Source organism: Amblyomma maculatum, chromosome 6 (assembly GCF_055883805.1).
Source record: "Amblyomma maculatum isolate TAMU_Amacu chromosome 6, ASM5588380v1, whole genome shotgun sequence".
NCBI classification, from domain to species: domain Eukaryota; kingdom Metazoa; phylum Arthropoda; class Arachnida; order Ixodida; family Ixodidae; genus Amblyomma; species Amblyomma maculatum.
In genome coordinates, this window is record NC_139349.1 from 100,657,360 (window position 1) to 100,683,506 (window position 26,147).

At 41.7% G+C, this 26,147-nt stretch overlaps 2 protein-coding genes across 2 annotated transcripts in view; one reads left to right on the forward strand and one right to left on the reverse strand.

The window, feature by feature from the left end:
- Positions 1-3,658, forward strand: part of LOC146186429 (cysteine dioxygenase type 1) — a 99,756-nt gene extending 96,098 nt beyond the window's left edge. Inside the window, exon 5 of the mRNA XM_084607192.1 lies at positions 3,449-3,658. Coding sequence (XP_084463318.1) covers positions 3,449-3,490 — 42 coding nt within the window. The 3' untranslated portion in view covers positions 3,491-3,658. The remainder of the gene's footprint in view (positions 1-3,448) is intronic.
- LOC146186430 (FAST kinase domain-containing protein 1, mitochondrial-like) lies at positions 1,496-25,940 on the reverse strand. The gene is made up of 9 exons (XM_084607190.1): positions 25,537-25,940; positions 23,746-25,196; positions 21,946-22,185; positions 20,272-20,408; positions 16,095-16,232; positions 11,778-11,891; positions 8,361-8,478; positions 6,131-6,245; positions 1,496-4,807 (listed from the first exon to the last, which is right to left on the reverse strand). The coding sequence occupies exons 1-9, from the start codon at positions 25,798-25,800 to the stop codon at positions 4,718-4,720; spliced, it is 2,667 nt and encodes an 888-aa protein (XP_084463316.1). The 5' UTR covers positions 25,801-25,940; the 3' UTR covers positions 1,496-4,717.
- Between the last annotated feature and the right edge of the window lie 207 nt (positions 25,941-26,147).

The window sequence follows — 26,147 nt, forward strand, 5'->3', positions numbered from 1 at the left end:
ATTCCAGAGCACACTCTATATAATTTACCAAGGGACTATATTCTGCTGCGCAGCGAGCAGATGCGTTTTGGCTTTGTAGGCACAAAAACTTGTCCGGAAGTATAGAAATCCTTGGATGACCAGCAGTCTTTTATGCTCAGTTCGCAAAACAAGATAACGGAAGTTAAGCAAGCTCAACCTTAAAAACACTTTTTAAAGCTTACTCCACAACACTTTCTGCGATACTCAAAGATGCCAAGCAAAAATACTACCAAACAGAAATTAATAATGGCAATAACTCGCGTAAAAACAGGTAATTGATCAAAGAATTACTTAATCAAAATAGCTCAGATCCAATTCTCAGCACAATTAATGATAGCATTTCTACATATTCGGCAAAATTGCCAACGCATTTAATATCAAGCTTTTAGTCTCAGATACCAGCCAGCTCTCCACATACATCCATCTTTATCGCTGGAGCTGGGCTAGATGACATCGTTCCCACGAAAATCAAGATCATTTCTGAAGAAATCTGTCATGTTCTAGCGTATCTTTTAAATATCATATTTATAACAGATTGTTTCTCAACTGAGCTTAAGCAAGGAAAAGTGGTTCTTCTTTCTAACTACTGCCTAGTAACTATATTGCTGTTCTTATGCAGACTAATTAAAAAACTAATAATCATCTGCCTGACAACATACCTTAAAAAATTCAATATACTAGCACCTTGTCAGTTTGCATTTATACCTAATTATTGAACTGAACTAGCATTAATAGCATTCACTAATTTTATTCATTGTTCTTTTCATCGACTTTAATAGGGCACTTGATACCATTAACCACAACATTAACCATAATGGCCCAGCCCTCACGCTTCTACACAGCTGCCTCTCTGACAGAGTTCAGTAGCTAAATTTGCTAACACTTTATCTAATATAAGAATTATTAATCAAGCTGTTCCACTCAATATTTGGCCCCTTTCTTTTCCTTATATATATTAAGGTGTTGCCATGCAGCCTTGCTATTCTGACTGCATTCTTTATGCGGGAGACAATATTTTATGACAATGACCTTATTAATCTAACAAAAGAACTTGAACCATGAATTACCTAATGTCAATAACTGGTGCCGAGAAGATTTAAAAATGAGTACTAGTAAAGCCAACTTCATGACTTTTCACCCTCGCAATAGGCAACTACATTCATTCCTTACCTTTGCCTAAACACTCGCATTTTCTGTCCTTCTAACTTGGTCACCCTTCTTGGTATTATTCTTGACAAGCATTTGAATTTTATGAACGTGCCAAGTTCTTGCACCACATTATATATTGCATTACGTATTGTTTACAATCTTGGGGAACTACATACTATCAGCTGTCTTCATCTATAGAACCAGGCTGTGCACTCTGGCCATTCTACCATTATCCTTACGACTGGACCATAAATTAGGAACATCGATTTTTCACACCCGCGCTAATGATATCATTCTGGATAGTCTTTCTTCGACACAGTTATGAAATGTAATACTAATACAAAATTTGCTGACAATAACAATTTGCCCCTTCTGATAATCTACACTAATTATGAAAAACAGACGGCTGACTTTCCTGTTATCTTTTTATAGAATTCACTGGCTTCCTTGACGATGTCATCTCTTGCTTCATCATCATTTCAAAAATCATTGAAAAATCATTGTTATTTATTTTCCTTCATGAGGGTTAAAGGTTTATTTTTGCGATGCTTGCACTTGTATATATGCATTATTGTATAAAAATGTGCATATTATTTTATACCTTTTCTACTTTTCTCCTCATCCTTGTTACCATTTTTGTTGCTGTTTGTTTCATCAAAATAGCTTTTATGTGCCTTTATAACTTAAGAGAATAGACTATGCTCCAAGATTTTATCCTTTAGAATTGTGTAAAAAATGTTTTTATTATGTAAACCTGTCTTAATTTCCATTCCCGCATTGTCACTTTGCTAATCAGATTGTTACGTATATTATGTATTCTTGGCAAGAGGTCCCCTCTGATAAGCTAGCTTCGGGACCTCCTTTTGTGTATTTTATGTACTAATGTAACGTGAAGCGCACTTCAGTAAAGCTTCAAACCTTCAAGCTGTGCATAATATTAGATGCGAAAGATATGCACATCCAAACAAATTTCAGCCTAGATTGGCAGTTCTGATTTCGTTATTAATCAGCACTATCAGCATCAGGCTTTCAGCGAGAGGAGGCGATTTCTAGTGGTGGCTGATTATTTCAGTGGTTTTGCCATGCTGACCCCGTTATTCTCATGACCACGGTTATTCTCATGGCCTGTGACACATATGCGACCGGAAGATGGTTGGTCGCACCTCTCATGATGTAAGGATGGTGAAAAAACCACTCTGCACGTTGCATAGGTCTCTAACGGGCCTCTCTAGCTATGCTGGAGGGCGGCAGTTGCGCTTTCGAGAAATTCAGGCTACTGAATGCATTTAGAGGCACCTAAAAGGAGTTTCTATTAAAATGTCTCCAGCAAGGGACGCTTGGCAGACAGTACACATACTGCACGAAGATGACAATCGCGAAAACCCTGAATCTGAGAACACTGAGGTGCACGCCGTGTGCTTACGAGTGGCACGTGCTGAGGCGAACAGGCGTGATGCATGTGGCCGCTCGTGCGCTGCTGTCCCACGTCAGAGTTGGAAGCGGCCACTCGTTTTAGAACAACGGGGCGAATGTGAGCTGCTATTCTCCTCACTGTTAGTGATATTTTCCAATAAAGCATGTCGGCGAATCAGCACTGGCACATGAAGGTTCGTGGAACTATTCAACGCTGTTGCGAGATGGCGTTGGATGCGAAAGTGCAGAGTGCGTCCGATTCATGGAGTGGTTCCGCGAAATGTAGTGCAAATAAATAATTTTGTGATCTTTCCTCGCTCGCATTATACTATAAAGAGTGAAAACTTTTTTTACTTTCCCGCTTTTGCTACTCCGAAATTGCAACTCGTATTATATATGCGAGTTCATATTATACGCGGGTTGTTACGGTAAGCAACATTCACAAACAAGTAACAGTTAAGAACAGAGTGGAAATGCATACACAAGCTTTTGAGTAGCAGTTTTGAGAGGCTGGAAGTGAAGGTGGTGCGAGTGATCTCATTCATTATACAAAGCCAACCCCTACCACAGCTGGCCCCAACCAGGTAAACCTGATTAGCTTGGCTCAGTAAAACCTGAGCAGCTTGACTGAGACGAAACGCAAAGAAATAACAAAAACATTCAAGGACAGTAACATTTCATTTTGTACATTCCCTGTAGCATTGGCATTGCCTCCCATGTGTAAAAACTGATTAAAACTTGCTTGCTCACTTAACTAAGTGTACTGCGGAAATTTGCAACTCCACAGCTGTTCAAACATACCTCTGACCCACTTCAGGCCAACCTTGTAAGTAAATTCTTTTTTTCTTTTTTTGTTACTGTGCAGGTGATCACTCCATCGCAACCTGAACAGTACGAAAACAACTGAAAGCTGCTCAAGGCTTGTCCCCTCTCGGGCACTTCAAGAGAAGACTAGACTGCTTCTCATGCATTCCCATGTGGCCTGCAATGGAGGCCTCGTTCCGCAGCACACTTCTTTTACTTTTTTTTCTTTTCTTCTTTAATAAAAATGACAAGGGATGTAGTTTATTCTGCACCACCTGTTCTCCATATGCTTGAATGCACTGATTTGCACAGACCCTCGGACTACAGCCACATATATGAACAGTCACATGCATGCTGCTTTGCTTAGAGAATGGCTGGAGGCAGCATTTTTAAGGGGGTGGACGTGATGGAATCATCTTTAAGGGATTTTTATAAAGGATGTGATGGAACTGAAGCACAGTTCATAGCCATAGAACCCGACTGGAGTATACCATAGATGAATGTTATGGTAAGGAGAGCATAACCAAGTTCCCACTAATAAAGCAAGACAACAATGGTATGCTTATTCGAAACGTTTTATGCTACTTTGATGAGAAAGTGGCACCAGCACAGCTGGCTATACATGCGTCCTTCCAAATTTTTACCGATATCAAGTGTCGCGTCGCTAAATGCAATGTGTAAAATGCTTGCCTTGGCTACGTTGCTTGCTTATTCGTGCTGTCATTTAATGGATGACGTGGCATTTAATGGTCCCCCTTTTCTCTAATAACACGCCATTTGCCAGCTTCAGTCTGAAATAATTCAAAATCCGCATCGTCTGCTGCGACAAAAAGTCAAACGAGCAGCATAGAGCGCAACAATTCTTACGGTGCATCTGCTGTAAAAGAACCCTCTATTCCATTGCAACTATATATCCTGTATCCAGCCCTCCCCTCTGTACCCTGAGGGTAAATAAATAAAAACTAATAAACTACTGTTGTGTACGCTGCTGAACTGGGTCTTCATCACTACAGAGGATGCAGATTAGTAATTAAATCTGACAATGGAGAAAGCAATCGATCCATCATCACATGTTATTTGGGAGAAAGACCATTAACTACTGTGCCATGTAATTGACTTCTACACGAACGAGAGAAGCACTTCACATAGTTTTGCTTGGCGATGCAACATGTCATATTAGTGAAAATTTGGGAGGGTCTAAACGTTGGTGCCAGACAACCATATGCACACAGACATCGCTGTTCAACTTTTTTTTTTCTTTGCTACTTTGTCAACAAAAATAATTTACGCAACTGCTAAACTTGTACACCTATATACATCTCTCTATGTGCTAGCTGACGCCAAAGACCTTGGCACGGAGGTAGTCTTGCTTGGCGCCTGGCTCTGCCAACTTCATTGAGTTCCATTCGTAGAAGGGCACCTGCCAAGAGTGACAAGTGTTAAAAGAGAGGCGCTCATGAAGTTCGTGACCAGTGAGATTTCTTTATCTTTCAGTGAGAATCGGAAAAGATGCACATCCCCTCCTGTACTGGGCACGTGCTCAGCATACACTGCAGTAGTGTTGCCATGTCTGATTACCACAGCGTTCTAAATGCAGAGGTAAATGATACCGCAGTTAAACATATTCAATGCTGAAAGCCCATAATGCGACATGGTACCTCCACATATGACTACACTCTGCTCATAGTCAAAATGTTAAAGTTAAGACTAGTAAAACATGCAGAAAATTAAAGAGTATTTCACGCTGTACACACGGCATCTTTGTTTCACATCAAGATGCAGTGCACACTGAGCTTGTTTACATTATTTTACGAGTTTACCACACCTCGCTTTTGCTTACGCAAGCCAGAACACTTCTTTCAGAGTGAGTTTGTCATAATTAGCACCATCCTTTCAGTATGTTTGTTAGCTGTAAATGAGCCATTTGAATTTTGTTTCATCTCATCTCTCGCATAACAAATCGGCAATAGATGTGCCGGACTTCTTGCTTAAAATAAAGGTGCAGATATGACATGCAGCATAGAACACTGCAAAAACCATAGCTTTTAGTGTACGCAAAAATGCGTACAATGTATAAAGCCTCTCTACTGGCAGTTTCTGGCAGTATTTTACTCCCAAATGCTCAATGTCAAGATAAAATGCACTAAACGGTTGCACATAGCTGCTCCACGACAATGACAGCAGAAACGTTGAGATTTCTATTGTAAAAAAAATCTTGGCTAGCTAGGGTGGAGTGTCCGTTTATATTTGTAGCCAATCTTTTTTTCCTTGCGGCTAGTGACGGGTGCAAGCTTGGGGGGGTCAATTTATATAATTCAAAGCTGACTTATATGCTACAATATACGGTAGTTCATTAGCAGGTAGGTATGCACACCCTAGCCTTGAATATGTTATGCCAAGTTAACACTCCTCTTCCTAACTGGAAAACAGTCATAGAGAGTTAACCAGTGGATAACAGTGGTGTCCTCTCCATCAGTTGTTGCATTTTGTCCCACAGCTACGCAGTGGCTTCCAATACAAGACTCTTCACTTGCTCTAACCATTATAACACTATTTTCTGTCCCGCAATCAAGTACCTATCCTTTTTTTCACTGCGAACATATAAATAATGACTGTGACGTTAAGAGCACTGCGTCGGTGACTATCTTTTTCTAACAATTGCATGCAAGACACTATGCTTCAAGGTTTTAGCTTTCTTTTTTTTTTTTTTTTGAACAAAGAAAGAAGAAAGTAAGACACCAACCAGAACCAGCTGGTACCCCAGTATCTCAAGGTGCCTGATCTTGAGCTGCTGAAATCCTGTGAGCTGCGGGTAGTTTTCACAAAAGCTGGCCTCTCCCAGCACCAAGACAGCAATCCTGCATTGAATGCCAGCAATGATGCTTCAGCAAGGATGCTACAAATGCAAAGAACTTACAGAAGAAGCTCTGCAGCAGAGTGCTTCATTGAAATAAAATTTGCAAAGTAAACTGTTTTGTCAAAAATTTTAAGGAAACTGCGTAGGCTTGGGAAGACAAAGTCACACGAGAGGTTGAGAGGTACAGAATGCTTTACGTGTAGAAATGTATATTCGCAACTAAAAAACTCCACTCTTGTTCACTTAGCATGTTGAGTACGGCTACTTCGGCCAGTGTAGTAAAGCCAGCGTAACTGGCCTCTGCCGGTTGGTTTTTTCCAAAATTTCAAATCACTGTTAGTGCCTTCGAAACAGCACTACAACTTTGGAAAAGGTGTCTTATTACCTAGCGGAGGTCGCATTGCAGCAGTCTCTTCGCCAACTAAATTTCACTGCCCTTGAAAGCATTTTGACATACTTTGTTATGAGTTTCAGCTATACCAAACAATTTTAGAATTTTTTTTATCTGTTTGCTACAGCAAGCAGGATGGAATAAGTAGAACCCCTTTATAGTGAAGTCACTGGGACCGGCAAAACCTTTACTACATCAGGGTCATTATTATATCAGTGGTTGGTGATGACATGGCTGTGAAAATGCTGTGTGATAATTAAATGTCTATTTACTGAATACGTCTTTTTGCTTAATGAAAAAAAAAAGGCGCTCTAAAATACCTTCCATCTCTCTCTTATCATCTCTTTCTGCTAGTATTTTTTCAGTTATAAGATTTTGGTTTACATCTTGTGGAAGTACCTCTTAAGCATGACGGAAACGTGGCTGTGAATACAACCAAGTTTGAGTTCATGTGAAAACCGAAGCCTTGCATGAACACGGCATCATCGTCCGCTGTTTGCCTATTAAAAGGCAATTGATGGGAAATTTAACAAAACATTTTAGCCTCTTATTGTGCTCCCCAAAAACTTTGAAAGCATTAGTAAGGATGGCGAAAATTGCACTTTCCTGATAGAAACTATGTGATCAACTAAAAATCTGTAAATTACCGGTTCGAGCCTACGCGCTGCCGATTGAAAACATAATTTTCAAGACGCCATCCAACCCAAGAACAGCCATAATAGTTACAACAACACGCTATGACATCTTCCCATTGTTCACCTCATCTAATGTTACATCAATCAAATGCTCACAAACAACGGCATCGGAGAGAGGTATTGAAATGGTACACCTGTTAATAAATACCACACTTATAATCCTCAAGAAAAAAAAAAAAAAGCACACTTGGAAATAAAAGAGAAGGCAGGATGTCCGGCTCCTTGCTTTTGAAGGCATAGTGATGTCAAATGAAAGTTCACGCAGATTAATGAGCGCTGCAAAACCGCACATGCCGCACCTCCACTGCTTTCCATTGCTCCCTCGTGCTTTGTGCTGCAAACGTTTGGCCGTTTCTTTCCATCCCCATTTTTCGCTGCTCTTACTTTCTGAACTAACAGCACCGCCTTCTTTCTATGTTGGTGTACAGCTTTAATTTTTTTCCCCCCTACACGTTGTATGCTTTCCCTCATGGCTCTAAGGCCTACGTAAAAGTGGCTTCTCCTGGGCACTGCTAAGCCTAGTGGTAAAGCCATAAAAAAAAAAAGAAAAAAATGCCTCGCGATTGTAGGTGACGCGCGTGCGGCGATGTCATTTCGTGAGAAGTCGTTGCCGCCGCCTGACACACTTTACTATAACTAGTTTTTACCAAAAATGTACAGTCGTCTATGAAATATGAGCTGGGATTTAAGTTTTACTTTACTATATCCGGGTTTACTATAATGAGTTCTACTGAACAGCCCATTTTTTTATATTTGAATTGAAGTTACAGGTTTGTCATAATACAGAACCAGCTTTTACTCTTGCACAAAGAACTAAGCATTTCTTCTAACAACACTGGCCATACAATCTGTCATGTCAGTTAACTGTACAAGATATTGTAGATCCTTTTAAGCTTTGAAATTTAAAAAAGAGCGGGAACGACCCAAAATCCGGACAGCCTGATATATTCTTCTAAACATGAGGGATCAAGGTTGTAAACACAGTGCCAATGACAATGCCTACCACTTATACTTTGCAGAGATTGCATACCTTCTGTGCCCTGCAGAGAACACTGCAGGCAGTTTCCTCTGTGGTGTCTCGCGAAGGCCTCCATTGCTGCTGCTCACCGCAATGGGTTGCTTTGAGGCATCCAGCACACAGGACAGCTCTGCAAAAATGTTATAGAAGACACCGTCACAGCTTTCACATAAACAGCTGGTGGCTTTAGCACCCTGAAGCGACTCTGGTTACAAGGAACGCTGTACTGGAGAGCTGGGGATCTTTAAAGGCCCACTGCCCACCCTCCGGTCGAAAATATTTTCTTCCTCGGTGACTGTGAGACTTCGCCCCCAGAACGCAAGGCCGCAAAATGTTTTTGGAAAGAGTAACTAATAGCGCAGTTACAGCCACTGCAATCATCCGATTCTGTCGTGTTTCTCTCCTCCCGTCTAGCCTCCGCAAGCCAAATTCCCCTTCCTTCTCAGACTTTGGTGGGAGGTAGGGCGTGGTCTCTGTGTGTGCGGGCTGCAAGCGGTGGACACAATTAGTGGTGTACGCCCATCCTTTACCTGTCAGTCAACGATACGGACCAATGGATGTCGTTTGCAACTACGACGTCATCCTTGCGGCTCGTAGAGAAGGGGGAAGCTGGTTTCCCAATGGGGAGGATGAGAGAGATTTTATTTGTATTTTTGCTGCTTTGGTGGCGTGCGTATCGCTGTAGAATTTTACACAGACTATCTCTGGTACCTGACTGAAGCACTGGGTTCCTTTGCTTGAAGGGTCATTCCCTGGACAGTGACCCTTTAACCTGTGCCAACATCAAACAGGCATCTTCAGCACTTTCCCCTCGATTAAAGCACAGCGTAGCAAGTTTGAACCACCTTAAGGGAACATTTTAACTCTTTTGGGATCCCCCCATAGATCATGGATCACATAATGATTTTGAATGTGCTGCTAAATTCAAATTTTTGAGTATTGGAGTATGAGGCAGATAGTACGACAACTGCAGTTTCGGCTTCTGTATGGCTTACATTCTTCTTGGCAGGCAAAACATAACAGAAGCTATTCAGAGTGGGGTGGTCTCGAATTACAACAAAAAATGGTGACAAGTTTGCATCAGGGTGCGTTACGAATTCAGCCAAATTTGCCGCATGCCACTGTTTCTACCGCAAAATCATCATCATCACCACCATCGCGTCTACTATTTTGGGCAACATTGCATGGTGTCCGTGGGGAGAAACTAAAGGAGACTGATGTCTCCAGCACAAAATAATCCCTGCTTACACGTCGGAACAGAAGTAAACAGCAATAATGGATGATATTAGCAATACAACAAACTGCGCTTGACAATAAATAAGGCTTAAATATGGGTCACGCGCAAAATACAAATAAACAAGTCACAGTAACCTGTGTCAACAACAAGAAGTAACTTATACAGTAATGAAAAAAACTGCATCAACAGTCAGGTGGCAAATTATAATAAAGGGAATATATATACTCATACACGTAAACATATTCACACGGAGAAAGAAAAATATCATGGCAGCGCATCACGGTCAGTGACAAAAAGCAAGACAAACAGGGCTCAATTATGGCACAAAGGAAAAGTATGTTGACAATGAAACATACAATGAAGCACTTATAACCATATATTATGCAGAGGCATTTAAAAACTGGAACATCTTTCTCTTGAACTTTCAAACAGTAACATTTCTTTTTTTGTGCACAAATAAATAATTTCGGATATTGGTTGCATAACAGTACTGTTATTTGATGATCATTTGTTCGCATGCCGTAGTTTGTGCGAGGCCTTGAGCTAATTAGAGAAACTGCACAGAGGTTATGTGGAACATTTCTGTTTAGATAAAGATGAGAGAAGGAATGAATGTCTTGTTTTATTTATGTGTTATTTATATGGTTTGGTGAAAGCAGTAGCGAAAAGTATGACGACAACTTCACCAGCTCCAACTACAGCTCCGATGACGAATCAAGTAAATATCAGCCCAGAACCTCAACTTGCGGTTCCAGGTAAGCATGATTTATATTTCGGCTCACTCCTGAGCAGTCATATGTGTTTGCTCCATTATCCTGCTCTTATACCTCTCCACATTCGACAACAAGCAAAGCTCTGGCCAGAGTAATGGTTCTTCCAGGACTTCAACAAGACCCCGTGTTGTGGTTAGGGCGCTTGAGTGCTGTGCCCAAGGATGCGGGATCGAGTCCCGACTGCAGTAGCCGCTTTTTGATGGAGGCGAGAAGTAAGGTGCCCATGTGCTGTGCGGTGCCAGTGCACGTTAAAGAACCCCAGGTGGTCGAAATTTCTGGGGTCCACTACGGCGTCTCTCATAGCCCGAGTCACTTTGGGACGTTAAACCCCACAAAACCAAACCAAACTTCAGCAAGTATGAAACTATTTCAGCCGCATCGAGATGGGTTTGACCACTCAGCTTTCAACAAACAGGTCCTTGAGCAAGTTTTTCAATTTCGCTGAGAAACTACTAAAGGCGACAAAAGGTTTGAAAATGCAAAAACTGTAAGCTGTGCTATAAGCTGCGGAAGGCCGAGGTGATGAACATTTTAAGATGAAAGCCTTATTAAGCCCCATTACACACAAATCTGTGTCGAGCTCTTGTTGCGAACACTCAGTGGTACCGACAAGGATGGCCTCCTAACAGTTGTCATACATAACAGATACTGCTGTAACAGGCCCTTGTATGGCATCACTAATTGACCCTCAAGTGGTGCCCGATTTTTCTTTCACATAAAAACTGCCATGCAAACATTCTTCACGCAGCATTCTAGGCAGTGTCATACCATTTCGCTTGCTGTTTGTTATGCATCTGCTCATCAAGCCGGAGGCTAGTTTGTGACAGGGAATCGAACGGACGATATAGGCACCTGTAATCAAGCGCTTTAACCCCTCAACAGACTTGACCAGCCCGGCTCGCCCCAAGCTGACTGCCATTTCCGGCTCCTGACAAGTGCTGTTCATCGCAAGTTTTGAGGCACTGTATGTGCGGTTTGCAGAGCGTCTGAATCATCCGACGTTAATTTTTGTTCAGCTTAACGAGGATGTTATGGGCTGCAAAAGGCCAGTCTGGCTGAAATCTCGCAAGGAAGAATGTCCATTGAGGGTTAATCACCTCATCGGATCACATGATCTAGCGCAGCATCACAGGAGGAGGAAGAGTAGAAAAGGCGCTGTGGGAAGCGGCAAATATTTAGATGGTTGTGATTGTGATAGTTGCGACTGCCCAGTCATACATTTTTTTTAGATAAGTGTGCAGGCTATATGCGGAGATATCTTTACTTTGTTTATTTTGGGAGGTTTGATGTTTAGGTATGGGTTACACGCGAGAAAATATGGTACGCAAGCAAATCTGAATTATTCCTTCTTTGCATGTAAAAGATGGCCTTTCTATTCAGAGCCAGAATAAAATTCAATCAAGCAAAAATCAAACTCACGAAGGTAGTAGCTGTAAGGAGTGAGCAGATGACTCTGAACAAATTCGTTTCCTCCCAAGATGTGTTCAAGGTAGTCTCGGACATCCCTCTGCAGAAGTGTCAACCGTCTTTGAGCTGGAATAAAAACAGCGTGCAGAGTACAGTGTCAATAACTTCTAAGTAATCTTCAAATGGATCAGAATAGCATCACCAAAAGTAGAGCATAAGGCAAAGTTGAAAACAATAGCAAAATAGTTCAGAAGTTCATCTTTCCTAAATCGCTCTTTCCCCCACAAAATAAATGTGAACATTCTAGCTGTGCCCAAGTATGTCACGTAAAAACAATAAATAAAACGATCTTTCAGAAGGCAATAATAAAGCATTTATTGCATTATGCATGAAGTGGGCCGAAGAGAGGGAGCACAAAACAATGCTCGGATTCCCTTATTTCAAGATAGCACTGGTCCAGTTTAATTTTTTTCATCGTTTCTTCTGCTTCACTGTATCGATCAACAGCTGTTAACTTTGTGCTTACAAGGGCCGTTGTGCGGGGTCTCCATGATTTGCGGTCACTGCAGAAGTTCTTAAACAAAGGACACATGAAACATCCATAACATAATGTGCCGGGGTAGTTGGTTCTGCAAGGTAAATTTAAAGAAACAAAGCGCTACAGGTGACAGCTGAAGGCGATACAGGTGCCTGTATTAGCATCACTTTTTTCTTTTTCTTTTTTTTTGTACTGCGTCTTAAGGGGACAGGGTAGGCGCTACTCCACCCATGCATTTTAGCCAATGCTTGTGAGCATTTTTCTCATGATCTACTGGAGTTAAAGCATTCACCTTGGTACCATTGTAATCAGCAATCTGAGATAGTGATACTGAACCAGGATTATTGCTTTTTGTATGTCGAATTTGTTGTTAGTGTTTTTTTTTTTTAGGACTACCAAATTTTAAAGCCAAACTCTGTAGTAAATTACTTTTACATCAAAATTCTCTCCATCAATGTTGATAATTCTGGTTCAGTAGACTCTGTAGTGCTTACTCAATATCTATAAATTATAATCCCTTTTCCTCCAGTAGGTTCTAAAGCAAAATTTCATGTCTTGAGATAATTGCCATTGAAGAGTTTTGTTATAATATAGAACTCTAGAAATACATGCTGATGAATTTTTTTCCATAGCAACTAGCCTGTTAGTGACCTCCATTATCAATACTTATTTTCAGGGCTAGCTGATTTGCTCTCCGGGCCTCCTTAGTGGCCTGTCATGTAGCCTTCTGCAAAAAAGTATAGTTGCCATAAGTCAGCTTCACATAGCCAATGGACTGTTAATCGCCCTGCAGAAATTCCGAACGACCTCAAATGTCATTCGAGCCATGTTGCTCAATGTTTTCCATTTGCATGCCTCGAACCGGTGCGCTGAGAGCTTTTTTACACATTGTTGGGAGAACGTGCCAACAATAACTTGTTGTGCAGAGTTCTCAACCATGTGCAAATCCTTACCGCATGCTTTACACGAGCAGCTTTCAGCGACGGCACACAAGAGAAGGTTAATGTCAATCAGACCAAAACCACGGTCACAAATATTTGCCATTATGGTCCCCATGCCTCCCACCGAGCGTGAAAGCTTCGATGCAGACGTGCGCGGTGACTGCGGCGTTCGCCGCTGGATTGTGTTGGGGAGATTTGACGACATTGCTGATCGATTTATGCCGGTTCCCGTGGAAGCGTTGTCTTCTAAACCCCTTCTTTGCCTGTGTCACTGAATGAGTACTAAATACCCAGCTTCAAAATAAGAAATTGTCGGTTGCCCGCGAAAACACGCCGAAGCACGAGTAAAGTACCGTAAGTCGCGTGTAACCCGGCTGCGTCTGAATGTTTGGCTAAGCACAATATGCTAGCTAGCTTTTAACTGTTGTCGGATGAGTGACCGCTAAATGTGAACAAAATAGGCACTGAAAGCAATTTTCTTTCCAGATTAGGAGAGGCACAGGTATCAAGCAAGTTTCAAAGGGGGACGTGGCTGGTTGCCGCCTAGGTTTCAAAAAATGCAGGTTTCAGAGAAAATATTACGCGTGCGTGTAAATGAAAGACTGAACTAGGTAAAGGATAGAATAGGGGTTTTGAATTGGAAAAAACAAAAAAAAGATTTTTTCTGAAATTTTGGCGACCCTTTTCCCTCAAGCGGATTTTTAAGCCAAGAGCTATCGCACTGTTTGCCCCATCCGAGACTTTTCTTAACTGAGTTTCTCTGACTGACAGTCTACTGTATGCTAATGTCGAAGTTTAAAATAATGCCAATGCATGCTGCTAAGTGTGCATGAAACAAAATTATATTTATAAAATGAAGTTTCAACAGAGTGTGTCCCAAAGCTTTCTTTGTAGAATGTCTTACAACATGAACCAGGCAGTTTTAACAGACAGAAGTGCCTGCTTCATAAAAAGATAACTGCCTAAACTGGCTATAATATTCCAGCTGCAAGGTAAGAAGGCGTACACACCGTGGTACGGTATGATATATGGGGCTTAACATCACATCAACTATGATAGCCATTGCAGTGGAGGGCTCCAGTGATATCAACAATCTGCGGTCTTAGGGTTTCTCTCAGGTCGACCGTCCACATTTCCAACCACCCATCTTTCGGGCTTCAAGTTTGCAATACTCAGGGACAATTTTCTGTGACTGTGATGTGGCCAGTCATGCCCTTTCAGATGCTGCAGTGCACATCACTGGTTTTTTTTAGTTTTATTTCGAGACAGCATCATGCCATTCTAATGCTTGCTCATATTTTCCCTCTTGCATCCATGTACTTCCTCCGCTCCTTGAGTATGCTGAACCGTTACAATTTTTTTAGGATGCTTCACCACATGGATTACAGTCCATGCAGTTCATGCAAAAGGTTTTCGACAGTTTTTTAAGGCTATATTTGACAATTCGAACAACAATTCGTACATTCGGATAATTTGTATATTTTTCGTGATGGCCAAAGTAACGAGATTTTACTGTATTCAAAACGAAGAGCTGTGCAGTCATCTGTTCTGTCTTTTTATTTTCCTCTCAAGACATCTGCTGTGTTGTCATCACTCAGTTCCTACCGGTCCTCCAACTCCCTCAAGTCATGAAATGTCTACCTCTCAAAATTTTCTGGGGAGAACTCTGCACACAGTAGAAGATGAGAGCCTTGCACTTTGATTCTACGGAAACACAGCCACGGTTGGGATTGATCCCATAGCCTTGGGATCAGATGTGAAATGCAAGACCCCCATGTACTGTGCGGTATCGGTGAAGATCACCAGGTGGCCAAAACTACTGGAGCTCTCCATTATGGCATCCCTTATAGATGATGTTGCTCTGGGTCCATAATAGCTTCAAATAAAGCCTAGCTTTACTCCTTTCAGTCAACAAATGTCTGCAAGGTTTTGCTTTTGTTACAAATAAAGAAAGAAGCAGCTTTAATCAAACTCACTCGTGCATTTATGAAGGGAAACAAAGGAAACAGAAGGTATTTTTTGGTATCTTAAAAGGTTATGAATACTGCAAATATCTATGTAAGGGCCAAACATTATTTGATTTCATAACACTGCTGATCACATATGATGCTCTAACAGCACAGAACAACAAATAACCAAGCCGTGTATATTGAGTACACATATACACATATACATACGTATGCAAGTACATATATACTATTCAACAGGCGTTGGAAAGTTTGAGACAGAGGCTCTGGGTGTAGATTTATGAATGGGATAGGCTGAAAAAAAAGATGCTCTAAAGGTGTAAGGGCATAAACGGTAGCAAAATTTACAACTAAAATCTTCCTTATATGTTGTGTTACTGAAATTTGTTGGTGAATATATAGTGCATGCTTATACTAGGCACTTTGTCTTTATCAAGCTAAATAGGACTTGTACCCCACATCACTTTTGTTTTGTTTTTGTTTTTATTTTTAGGTGACTACTCATATGCAGCTTAACTGAAGCTGCATCTAAGCTTATCTTGGAAGAAAAAAGATTCAGATCATTTACACAAAGGCTGTAACTCTGTTGATAGTCAATTATCACACCTGTGAGTATGCACATTTCAAACAGGTCAGTCTTAAGTCCACTGAAATCTTGCCACTGTTCCAGCATACGAGATAGTGTATGCTGCTACACACACCCTTCATGACTCATTGTAAAACACGCTCTGGAATCGAGTGGGCAAGTTACCTGGTTTAGTTTTTTTTCTTTCTTCGGCTGCTGGCGATATCCTGCTCCATTAAACACCCCTTTCCTATTTTCTGGTTTTGTGTTTTTCATCGCGTGACAAACAGTGGTCTCCATACCAGGCGACTCCCTCACCGTTCACAGCCCGTGCTGAGTAATACTGGTCGTGGAACCAGGGAACTCGCTCTTCAGGAAAGTCCAGGCAGGCTATGCGGTTGAGGGTGGCCACCAGCTCTCGCACCTGATGGTCCCGGTGGTCACTTGCCACAAAGCCTGCACAGAAGAGCCTTCCTTTTTTGAGAAAACCAGCTGGCCAGGTAAACTACACCCTTCCCCACCCCAACACAAATCTTCTTCTGTGTGAAAGAATTCTACTGAAATCATGTGAAACAGTCTCATGTGACCACTTATACCAACAAAGTCGCGTTTGCAGGCAAAAAAGCTTTTAATTGGGGATGTGCTAAAATTGAAATATTTGAATAAGAACATGGGGGAAAAAATGCCTTCGTATATCGAAAATTAGCATTGGTCATCTCGTTCATTTAAGGAATCAATTGGTATTTGCAAATAATATTAAATCAGATTTTCACAGAAATGCATACCATGCTGAAAAACTGCTCAAATTTAGCCTCTTGTTAATTCAGCCTTCAAGGGACTAGAAAAAATGTCCCCATTAAACAAAAGTTTAAAGTATCGAATGGGCCTGAAAAAACTGCTGAAAACTGTTGAAATACCTGCACATTGGCAAAAACCGAAATGAGAACATTTTTTTTCCTTTTCAGTTTTGCCATGTGCTTCGCTTCGCGCTTACTGTAATAAAGGCGCAGTTCGGTGCGCATACTGTCGAGAAAATTCTTCATAAAACGGCCCTGTCACTTTTTGAGGATGCTTCGCTGCACAGTCAACACAGTCAAGTATCGCAGTGAAGTGCGCAGTGTGGTGAATTCGAATATTTTTGGTGTACTCGATACTTTCCGATTCTTTGGAAAATTTCATATATCACAGTCAAATACGAATCGGGTAAAAACATATTTGATTTGTATTTGAAGCTTGGAATATTTGCGCTTCTCTACATTTAACGTTTTAATGTACACGCCGAATAACACGACAACACAAAACTGCCATCAGCTGAAATAACAGCCTTTGCACGCTGTCAAGCCCACTTCAGATAGTAATACAAAGATGGGCTTCAGGATTTTTGCCATGGCATCCATAACAGCTACCTATAGAGCCACAATGGTAATGTGTAAATTTCTAGTAGAGCCCTTTCAACCGAGCCCTATACATAGTAGCTCATTGCTTTAACAGCGGGGCAGTGAAGAGCCGAGGGTCCTCATCAACCCCATATCAGATAGTTGCCACATCAAACAGCAACTCCCTAATGGGCACTCTTAAAGATTTCCCAGGAACCTTTCACTCCATAAATTACTAACACGTCATAAACTAGAATACGCAGCATTGATATGGGACCCTACGCATGAAAATCTTGTACATTCCTTGGAACTTGCTCAAAATAATTTCGTTTGATTCATTCCTTCAAGTTACAACCATACTGTAAGCATCACAGCCAAGACATATAATCTTTCACTCCCACCTTAATAATTTCAACATAAAATTGGTCATCCAACAATATTCAACGAGGCATATCATCGCGTTACAATAGACGATTTCATATTACCCCCAGAATACATTTCCCATCGCATCGATCAGCGTCACAAGGTTGGAATCGTAAAATGCCCCGCCAAAGTTTTTTTTTTTTTTTTAGTCATATCTTTCCCGGAATCTCCCAAATGAAACTGCCTTTCTCCCGATATTGCAACAATTGCAGATAACAACCGACACATACTAGCTAACTTTGTTTATTCTATACAAAGTTGATTCTGTGTTGTTGTGACAATTTTCTACTGTGTTGTATTCACTGTTGTTTATCCCAATTAACCCCTTCCCCTCTGTAATGCCTTTGGCACTGAGTGTATGATAATAAATAAATAAGAATAAATAAAAATCAATGCTTGGCCACGTCACCTGCCAGCTACCACTTGCCAGTGCCATGTCCATAATTTTTTTTATTCATAATGTCAACAAAAAATTCTATGTGTAATCAGGCATTTAACATTAGCATGTTAAAATGCTTAACACAAACAATTTCGTGCATCTTTCGGTTAAGATGAACTTGTGCAGCACGTGAACTATGGCGACCCCGAGAGCAACGCAGGTTTCCCGGTGATGGTTAGAAAACTTTTGTCAGTGTCCTTATATGCTGTGAGAAAGTTACTCAGCCAAAAAATAGCCCTGATAATATTAGTGACGGTTGTGTGAAGCATCACACTAGTTAGTGAACTTGGCAGGGGCTTGAATCTTCAACAACCAAACTAAACGAGGCAAAACAATAATATAAACATAACATGCAGAGCTCATGGTAAAATAAGCAAAGCTATCATGTAATACATCGAGGACAACATTTGCATATAACAAAAACACTGGGGGACGTACTGTATTACAAGATTATGATCAGGGTTATGATGAGAAGAATGATTACAAGCTTAATAAATGCGTCTATGGTTGGCTGGGTTGTGACTGATGGATAAGTCACCCCATCTCGGACAACTGGTGGAAAAAAGGAATATATCAGAAGGTATTACTGCGACAAAAGAATTTTTCAAGGGTGAGCAAATTCTACATTATATTAAAACATTTTTGTGACCAATTCCAACTTTCTTTCAACTACTGGCAAGATGTACCCACATGGTAAAACATAAGCTGGCTTGTTTCAGCCCCAACTTTAAACCCAATTTCAAAAAAACAATTCAGCACGTTTTTGATGTTGTTTCAACTGCAAGATCTAATACCTACCTATAACATACTCACTAGCATACTAGTTATGTTTACAATGAATCATATGTTTGCTTCTCTCTATTCTTTCTTTAGTACAAATGCAGCACCCCTGGGGCCAATAACTTGTTGAACTACACAGCAAAGTTCACCTCAGTTCACTTCAGTTTTAGAAGATTACAAACAGCTAAAGGATCAGGCAGGCTTTCATAAAGGCTACCTGGTTGATAGTATGGATATGATTTATCATATCTATACTGTGAACAAGGTGAGAGAAAAATGTTTGGAATATGACTAACTTCTTGATTACAAGAAAGAATTTGACTCAACCAAAACCTCAGCAGTCATGTAAGCACTAAAATATCATGGTGTAGATAAGCCATATGTTAAAGTACTGGAAGATATCTGTACTGGTTGCATAGCAACAATAGTCCTCCATCAAGAAAATAATAGAATTCTAATAAGGAAGGGTACTACGCAGGGAGACACTATCACTCCAGTACTATTCACTGCCTGCTTAGAGGAAGTATTCAGAGAGCTAGACTGGGAACATTTTGGGATAAGAGATAATGGAGAATACCTCAGTAATCTGAGATTCCCTGATGACATCGTGTTGCTGAGCAGCTCAGATAACAAAGTGCAAAGAATGATTAAGGACATTGACAGAAAGAGCAGAATAGTTGGCTTAAAAATTATTATGCAGAAGACTCAAGTGATGTTCAGCAGCCTCAAAAAGGAACAACAGTTTGCAATAGGCAGTGAAATTCCTGAGGCAGCAAAGGAATACATCTACACAGGACAGGCAGTGGTGGTAGATCAGGACCACGAAAGGGAAATAAATTAGAAGACTCAGATTGGGATGGAGCCCATTTGGAAAGTACTATCAGATCATAAATGGAAGTTTACTAGTATCTCTCAAGAAGAAAGTGTATAACAACTGTATCCTACCCATACTCACCTACTGAGGAGAAACATAGATACTAACAAAAAGAGTTTAACTCAAACTAAGGATGATGCAGAGAGCTATGGAACAGAAAATGGCAGGTGTGACGTTAAGAGACTTTCCGGGAGCGTGCCGAACAGCTCAAGGAACAAGCGCAAGTTAATGACATTTAAGAAGAAATTGGCACAGGAAAGTCATTCAATGCAAAGGCCAGGTAACCGATGGTTCTTAAGGGTGTCGAATTGAATGCCAAGAGAAGGCAAGCATAGCAGGGGGCAGCAGAAAGTTAGGTGGGCGGACGAGGTCAGGAAGTTTGCTGGAATCAAATGGATGCAGCTGGCACAGGACCCAGTTTAGTTGGAGGGATATAGGAGAGGCATTTGCCCTGCAGTGGGCACAGTCAGGCTGGTGGTGTTGATGATCATGAATCTTGAGACCTGTAAAAGTTGCCTTCTGAGCAGTTTATGCCTGCCGTGCGCAATAACCGGAACTACTAGTCATTCTTAAATGAACATTAAATGGACCCAATACGCCTACCAGTGAGTTCTTGGTCGAGTCGCTCCATAAAGGGCAACGAGAAAATGCGTTGCATCAGGTCACTCTCCAAGCACTGGAAGAAGCCCAATGCCACTGCTGCCTGGAGGAATTCAGCCGTTGGCAGGTCGTCGAAATGTCTGAAAGACAGTTGAAAATTTCGACAACACAGCATGCAGTCTGAGATGCATCTTCCACATGCTGAGAAATGTGTAAAGAACCCAAGAAGCTGGAACGTGTGTCCTGATTAAATATTAACGGTGCCAAAGTCATAATCAAGAAAAGCATAGGTGACTTGTACTGCTTATCTGTAGTGGCATAATTTCTTCAGCTGGACGGACTTTGATAAGATATAAAAGTAGGAAAAAATAAGTTGGATGCATAGGATGCTGGCAGAAAAAGAAGCTGTCAAATTTCTATAGAGCATGGCTAGAATGCATATACAAAGTCCTTGGAAATTGCCACAAACTAACCTATAAATGCTTGTTAACATAACCAGGACACAAAGGTGCACTTCAGGATCCCTATAAACATAAATGAAAAACAGAATAGTATTACAGTGTTCTTAGCACTCTCTTGATTAACCAAGCTAAAAAAGTGGCCATTAACAAACCATATCTATTACAATGGCAGTACAGTTTCATACAAAAGTAGTACACACATACATACCCGACATAGAACTGGGTTGTACCATACTTTCCGGTGTATAAGACGCGTTTTTTTGCAGAATTTTGGTAACGCGTCCTATACAACGGTGCGTTTTGTGTGTGTTTTTTTTTAAATTTTGCACAATGTTCATTGGTGAACTTTGTCGTGATATGGTGACGGTAGCCACGCCTGCGATTACAATATTTTATAGTGTTCTAGGATTCTACAGCTGTCTCACTGACAGAATGCCAAAAGGTGGTGACGTCCATGCCCCTCGCCCTTTCCACACTCCCAAGAGCAGCCAGATCAAGCCGACTCTCTTTTCCAGTTACGACTGACAAACTGTTTGGTGGCTATTGCACGTGTGTCTTCTCCTTCCTTCATGCGCGTTTCCCCATGCGTCACAGCGCCCACGCGCAGCGACAATCAGCCCAGTGATTATGAGCGCAAAGAGAGCGCCTGAGTGCTGTGGCAAGAAATCGCCGACCGCGTGCCAAGATAAAGACTTTCAAGGCTTTAAGTAACAATACAGTGTTCCTGCTCTCACTGAGTGAGGGTTGTTTTGCACATAAGTGTTGCCTTTTCTTTTTTCTACCATTCGCACGCGCACGCAACAAATTTTCTTTCAAGCACATAGCATACGATGGTTAGCAAGCATATATAGTCATGTCCTATTACTCTAACCTGAATACACTGAGGTGCGTCTTACACAAGAGCGTGTCTTATATACCAATTATTTTTATAACGCCTCTAAATATGAGGGGCGTATCTTATAAACCAGAAAATATGGCATGTAGGACAGTTTACTTATTTATTTTTGAGCTTCAGAGTCCATAAAAAGGATGAGCCACAATACTTCCAGGTTAATTGCTTGAAAAGTCCTTTTATTTGCAGTGTCCCAGAATTTGATATATGCCATGAAAACCAGCGGCACATGAAACAGCCCACAATAATTATGAAACTTAAACAAAAGGCATTTTGCAGCTTTAGATAAGCATAAGAGGAGTCCAGCTGTGTCTAGAGGTTCACCTGAGGAGACAGGAATTGACAACCTTTGCCAGCTGCTCCACCCTGTCTGGGATGAGGCCACTCACGAAGCACGCATAGGGGAGCTGGCACAGGGTGACTGGAAAAAGCCACTCCGGCTCGTCAGCAGCACGAGCTACGGTCCGGTTCAAGAAGTCCGGCACCCAGAGCCGCTCCATTGTCAGGGCTTTGCAGAAGGATGCCAGTGACCGTGGGGAGGCATGGTCGGCCAGAACTGCGCACCTGCGAGAGAGCTGTACTAAGTTATCCTGACAGCACTCTAAGAGAGAAAAGTAAATGTATGAAGGACTACTTTAAAAGTGTAGACACATACGCATGGTACTGGAGCGAATGCTCCAGTACCATGCATATGTGTCACCCTCTCACCCTGGCACTGGAGCGAATGCTCCAGAAACACACTCCCAGCAACAGAACACAGAAGCATGAATCTAGCAATATATTATTCACCTGCCGCTTTCTCTTCTTCAAGCTCTTCAAGCTCCTAGTTTTCGAACCATACTGGGATAACCTGTTTTCCTATCTGGTTAAGCATGCAGTGTATGCATGCTCAAACAGAACATGCTGTATACCTTATGGGTAATGATCATTGTTATTCAGCTTATGTGTAAATTCTTATCTATGTGCGCTCTGCAGTGCGCATTAAAGTGTTGCATTTCACAAAGGAATCAGGCTGTTACAGGGGCCTCCGGAATCTGCACCAATGAGAGAAAGTGTAAAATGAACATACTGTACAAGCGGGAGGTATTCTGGACACATATAATAGCCTGCATGTAGATTAGAACAGAAGTTAATCCCATTAATCCCAGAAGCCCATTTCTGTTAAAGTAAACTGTGAATTTTAGACCGCACTCCATCATCAGACGTCGTTTTTCTCATAGGAGACTGGAATGCTAAGGTCGGGAGTGAAGAAATATCCGGAATAAAACAACAATTCATAATCATCATCAGCCAAACTATACCCACTGCAGAGCAAAGGCCTCTCCCATTTTCCTCCAATTAACCCGGTCCTGTGCTAGCTGCATCCACTTGACACCTGCAAACTTACTGACCTCATCCACCTACCTAATTTTCAGCCACCCCCTGCTACGCTTTCCTTCCCTTAAAATTCAGTTTGTTACCCTCAGCAACTATCGGTTATCCTCTCTTCGCACTACATGTCCTGCCCATTCCCATTTCTTAATTTTTACTAGAATGTCAGTAACTGGAGTTATTTCTTTGACCCACCCTGCACGCTTCCCATCTTCTAACGTTACACCTACTATTCTCCGTTCCAATAGCCCTCTGCACTGTCATCAACTTAAGCAGAACCTATTTTTTTAACCTCCATGTTTCAGCCCCATAGGTGAGTACCGGTAGGATGCAACTGTTATATACTTTCAATAATTCAAAATAATAAAGCATCATAACACATGTTGACTAAGCTATCAGGTCATACCACCATGTTCGAATGGAGGGCAAGGCTAAACCGGATCCAAAGATTTAAAATAAAAATATTAGAGAGAATGCAAGTAATTTTTGACTTACACCTACACCTGGCATCTCTCGTAGCCTGAGTCGCTTTGGGACATTAAACCCCACAAACCAAACCACACCTACACCTACAAGTGATTTTGCTTACACCTACAAAGGAATGGCTAACAGGATTCACCTTAAAATATGACGGATGGATGATCAATATTTTATCGAATGAGTAAAGTTTCACAGCACAAAGCTGTATGATGTCCAATGAGAACCACATGCAAAGATACGAGCAGCAAGCCCAACAAGTGATGCAAAACACACCTGGCAGCTATAGACTCTTTGAGTTGCTCATGATGTCCACGCGATGACCACAAAATCTTGTTGGATACAGTCAGAGTAGCGAGCTCAGATAGGGTTTGAGTCGTCTCTACACTTCTGCGAATTTCTCCATGAACATTTGTTTTCAGGTTCGAAAGCAGTGGGAAAAGCGTATGCCTTCTGTTCAGCATCCCATATGGCATGCGCTCTGCAGCTTTCAGGCCAAGGGACAACTCCAGCAGTGACCAACCTGAAAGTTGGCCTAGCAACAAATTGAGCCGCTTTATGTTTTCAGGGTTCACTGCTGACAGCTCAAAAGTTAGCAGGCATTGTGCCGCAAGTGTAACTGATTTAAGATTCCATGCACTCTCCAGTTTCTCTTTGCTCCACTCCAGCAAAACTGACTCAAAAGGTTTGCTACGAAAATGTGTCTGCTGGTAGCAGCCGAGATAACGCCTGATCAGGAAAACTAACGAAGGATTGGACAAGTCGGTTGCAAGGCTCCAGAATGTAGCGAGGACGTCCTCGTCAGTGATGGGCAGCCACACAGCGATGTCTGCAAAGTGCGCAATGCTGCGGTGAGAGATGTCCGAATCCAAGAGCTTGTGCAGAGAGCTCTCGAGTTCCAGGCGTTCTCGTTGCTGTAGAGATGACCCCATGACAATATTATGTGCAAGTGATATGCTGGGCTCCTGTTTATACAGCTCACGTGCCCGCTTCCGAATCAACTTCAAAGTGTCATTTGCATTGCATTGTGCTTCTTCAACAGCATCGGCGAGAGAAGCAAGGTCGATCGGATCTAACGATTCCACCAACGCATTTATGTAAGTGAGAACCTTGACCATGCAGCTGTCGTGGCGGTTATGTTGAGGCTCAAGGCAGGTGACAGGCAGGCACCGGAGAAGCGTATGTACTTGTGATGCAGGAGTGAGAATCTCAGACGCCTTGTGACAAAAAGTAGTAATGAGTGACGCAGATGATAGGTGGGCGAGGCGCTTCAGTGAAATTGCAGCCCATTTGAGCTCCTGTTCTGTTGCACACTGTGGAAGAAGGTGTTGCAGCCGCTCGAGGGCACAGCACTGATATGCAAGAGCAACGTTTTTGGATTGGTTTAGGCTTACAGTGAACCGCGAGAGATCTTGTAGGTTAAACGATGAACATCGCAGGTATGCCTCACTGAGTAGAGCATGGTAAACGGGAATCCCCGGTTCCTGAAGGAGCCTCTTCAGAGACACGAGCACAGCTGTGAGGCAGGTATCACTCAGTGAACTGCAGTGGTCATGAAGTTGATTTATCAAAGTGCTGAAATAAGGTGATGCCAATGCCTCTGTTGTATCGAAATTAATGTTCAAGTGATTAGACAACTTCTTGAGATCCCACAAGGACACAACAGCTTGAGCAGCATATACCAGAGGACAAGGCGTTCCCAGCTTGGAAATGCATGAAAACAGTTCCTGCAAAGGAAACAAAAAGAATTAAGCCAAGAAAGTGGTAAGAAAGAAATAAGAGCGCATGAGTCAATACGCCTGCCTTATTGTGAAAAACCTATCACATCACTTTAGTTAATGACCGAAAAAGTTCTAACGATAACAAGTGCATAATGCAGAAACTGAGGCTTTTTGTGGTTCATTTCGAAAAGGGCATTTAGGGTGCTGCAATGTGCGGCAAAATTACATGAATGCGAGGGAACCTAATAAATGAAAGGATTTTATATCGAGGCTGTTATATTATATGCTTCTTTAAAAAAAAAATGTTTCCAAGCTAAAGTAAGAACACACTAGGTGGGAAACATACCGATGGTGTTTGGGAAGAAAGGAGTTGCGCAAGGTGCGGATCAGAGACGTCTGGCACTAAAACAGTTCGGTGAGGGTACTTAGCTAAAAGTGCGTCATATTCGTCGAAGTCAACTGAGAATCCATGGTCAAGGTCATTGTCTTCGTTTCCCGATTTAGCCGAAAGGTACACAGAACGACATACTCGAGCTCTCACGACACACATCCGAGCAGACAACGGCAGGTACAGCGCTGCGCTCTTAAAGTGCCTGTAGAATGCATTCATGGCACATGCACTTCACTGAAACAACAGAAGCACCGTCATATCAGCACTAAGCAGCGACGATCACTACTGGAAGTAGAAACACCGCCACCACGTTGTCGACGTTGTTTTGAGAGCGGACGCTTTTTCTGCGCGCATGTGAGTGCACTCGACTTTGGATTTCACTGGATTCGACTTCGACGTTAAAAACTAGAAATTAAAAAAGAACTACTTTTATCTTTCTTGCGCATTATTATAATCAAAATAGGTCTAAATTTATTTCTTACTTTATTAGGCGCTAACTAATATTCACAATATCTACATTGTTTTATTACAGCGCCGAATGCTCGAAGTCTGGTCTGGCTACACTG

Excerpts from the sequence above, each read along its gene's own strand:
- LOC146186430 (XM_084607190.1), bottom strand. The coding sequence starts at position 25,800 with ATGAATGCATTCTACAGGCACTTTAAGAGCGCAGCGCTGTACCTGCCG. Across the intron at positions 8,479-11,777 it reads TCCTTACAGCTACTACCTTC|AGCTGTCCTGTGTGCTGGAT; the intron begins GTGAGTTTGATT and ends ACATTTTTGCAG. Across the intron at positions 6,246-8,360 it reads TTCTCTGCAGGGCACAGAAG|GATTGCTGTCTTGGTGCTGG; the intron begins GTATGCAATCTC and ends CATTCAATGCAG.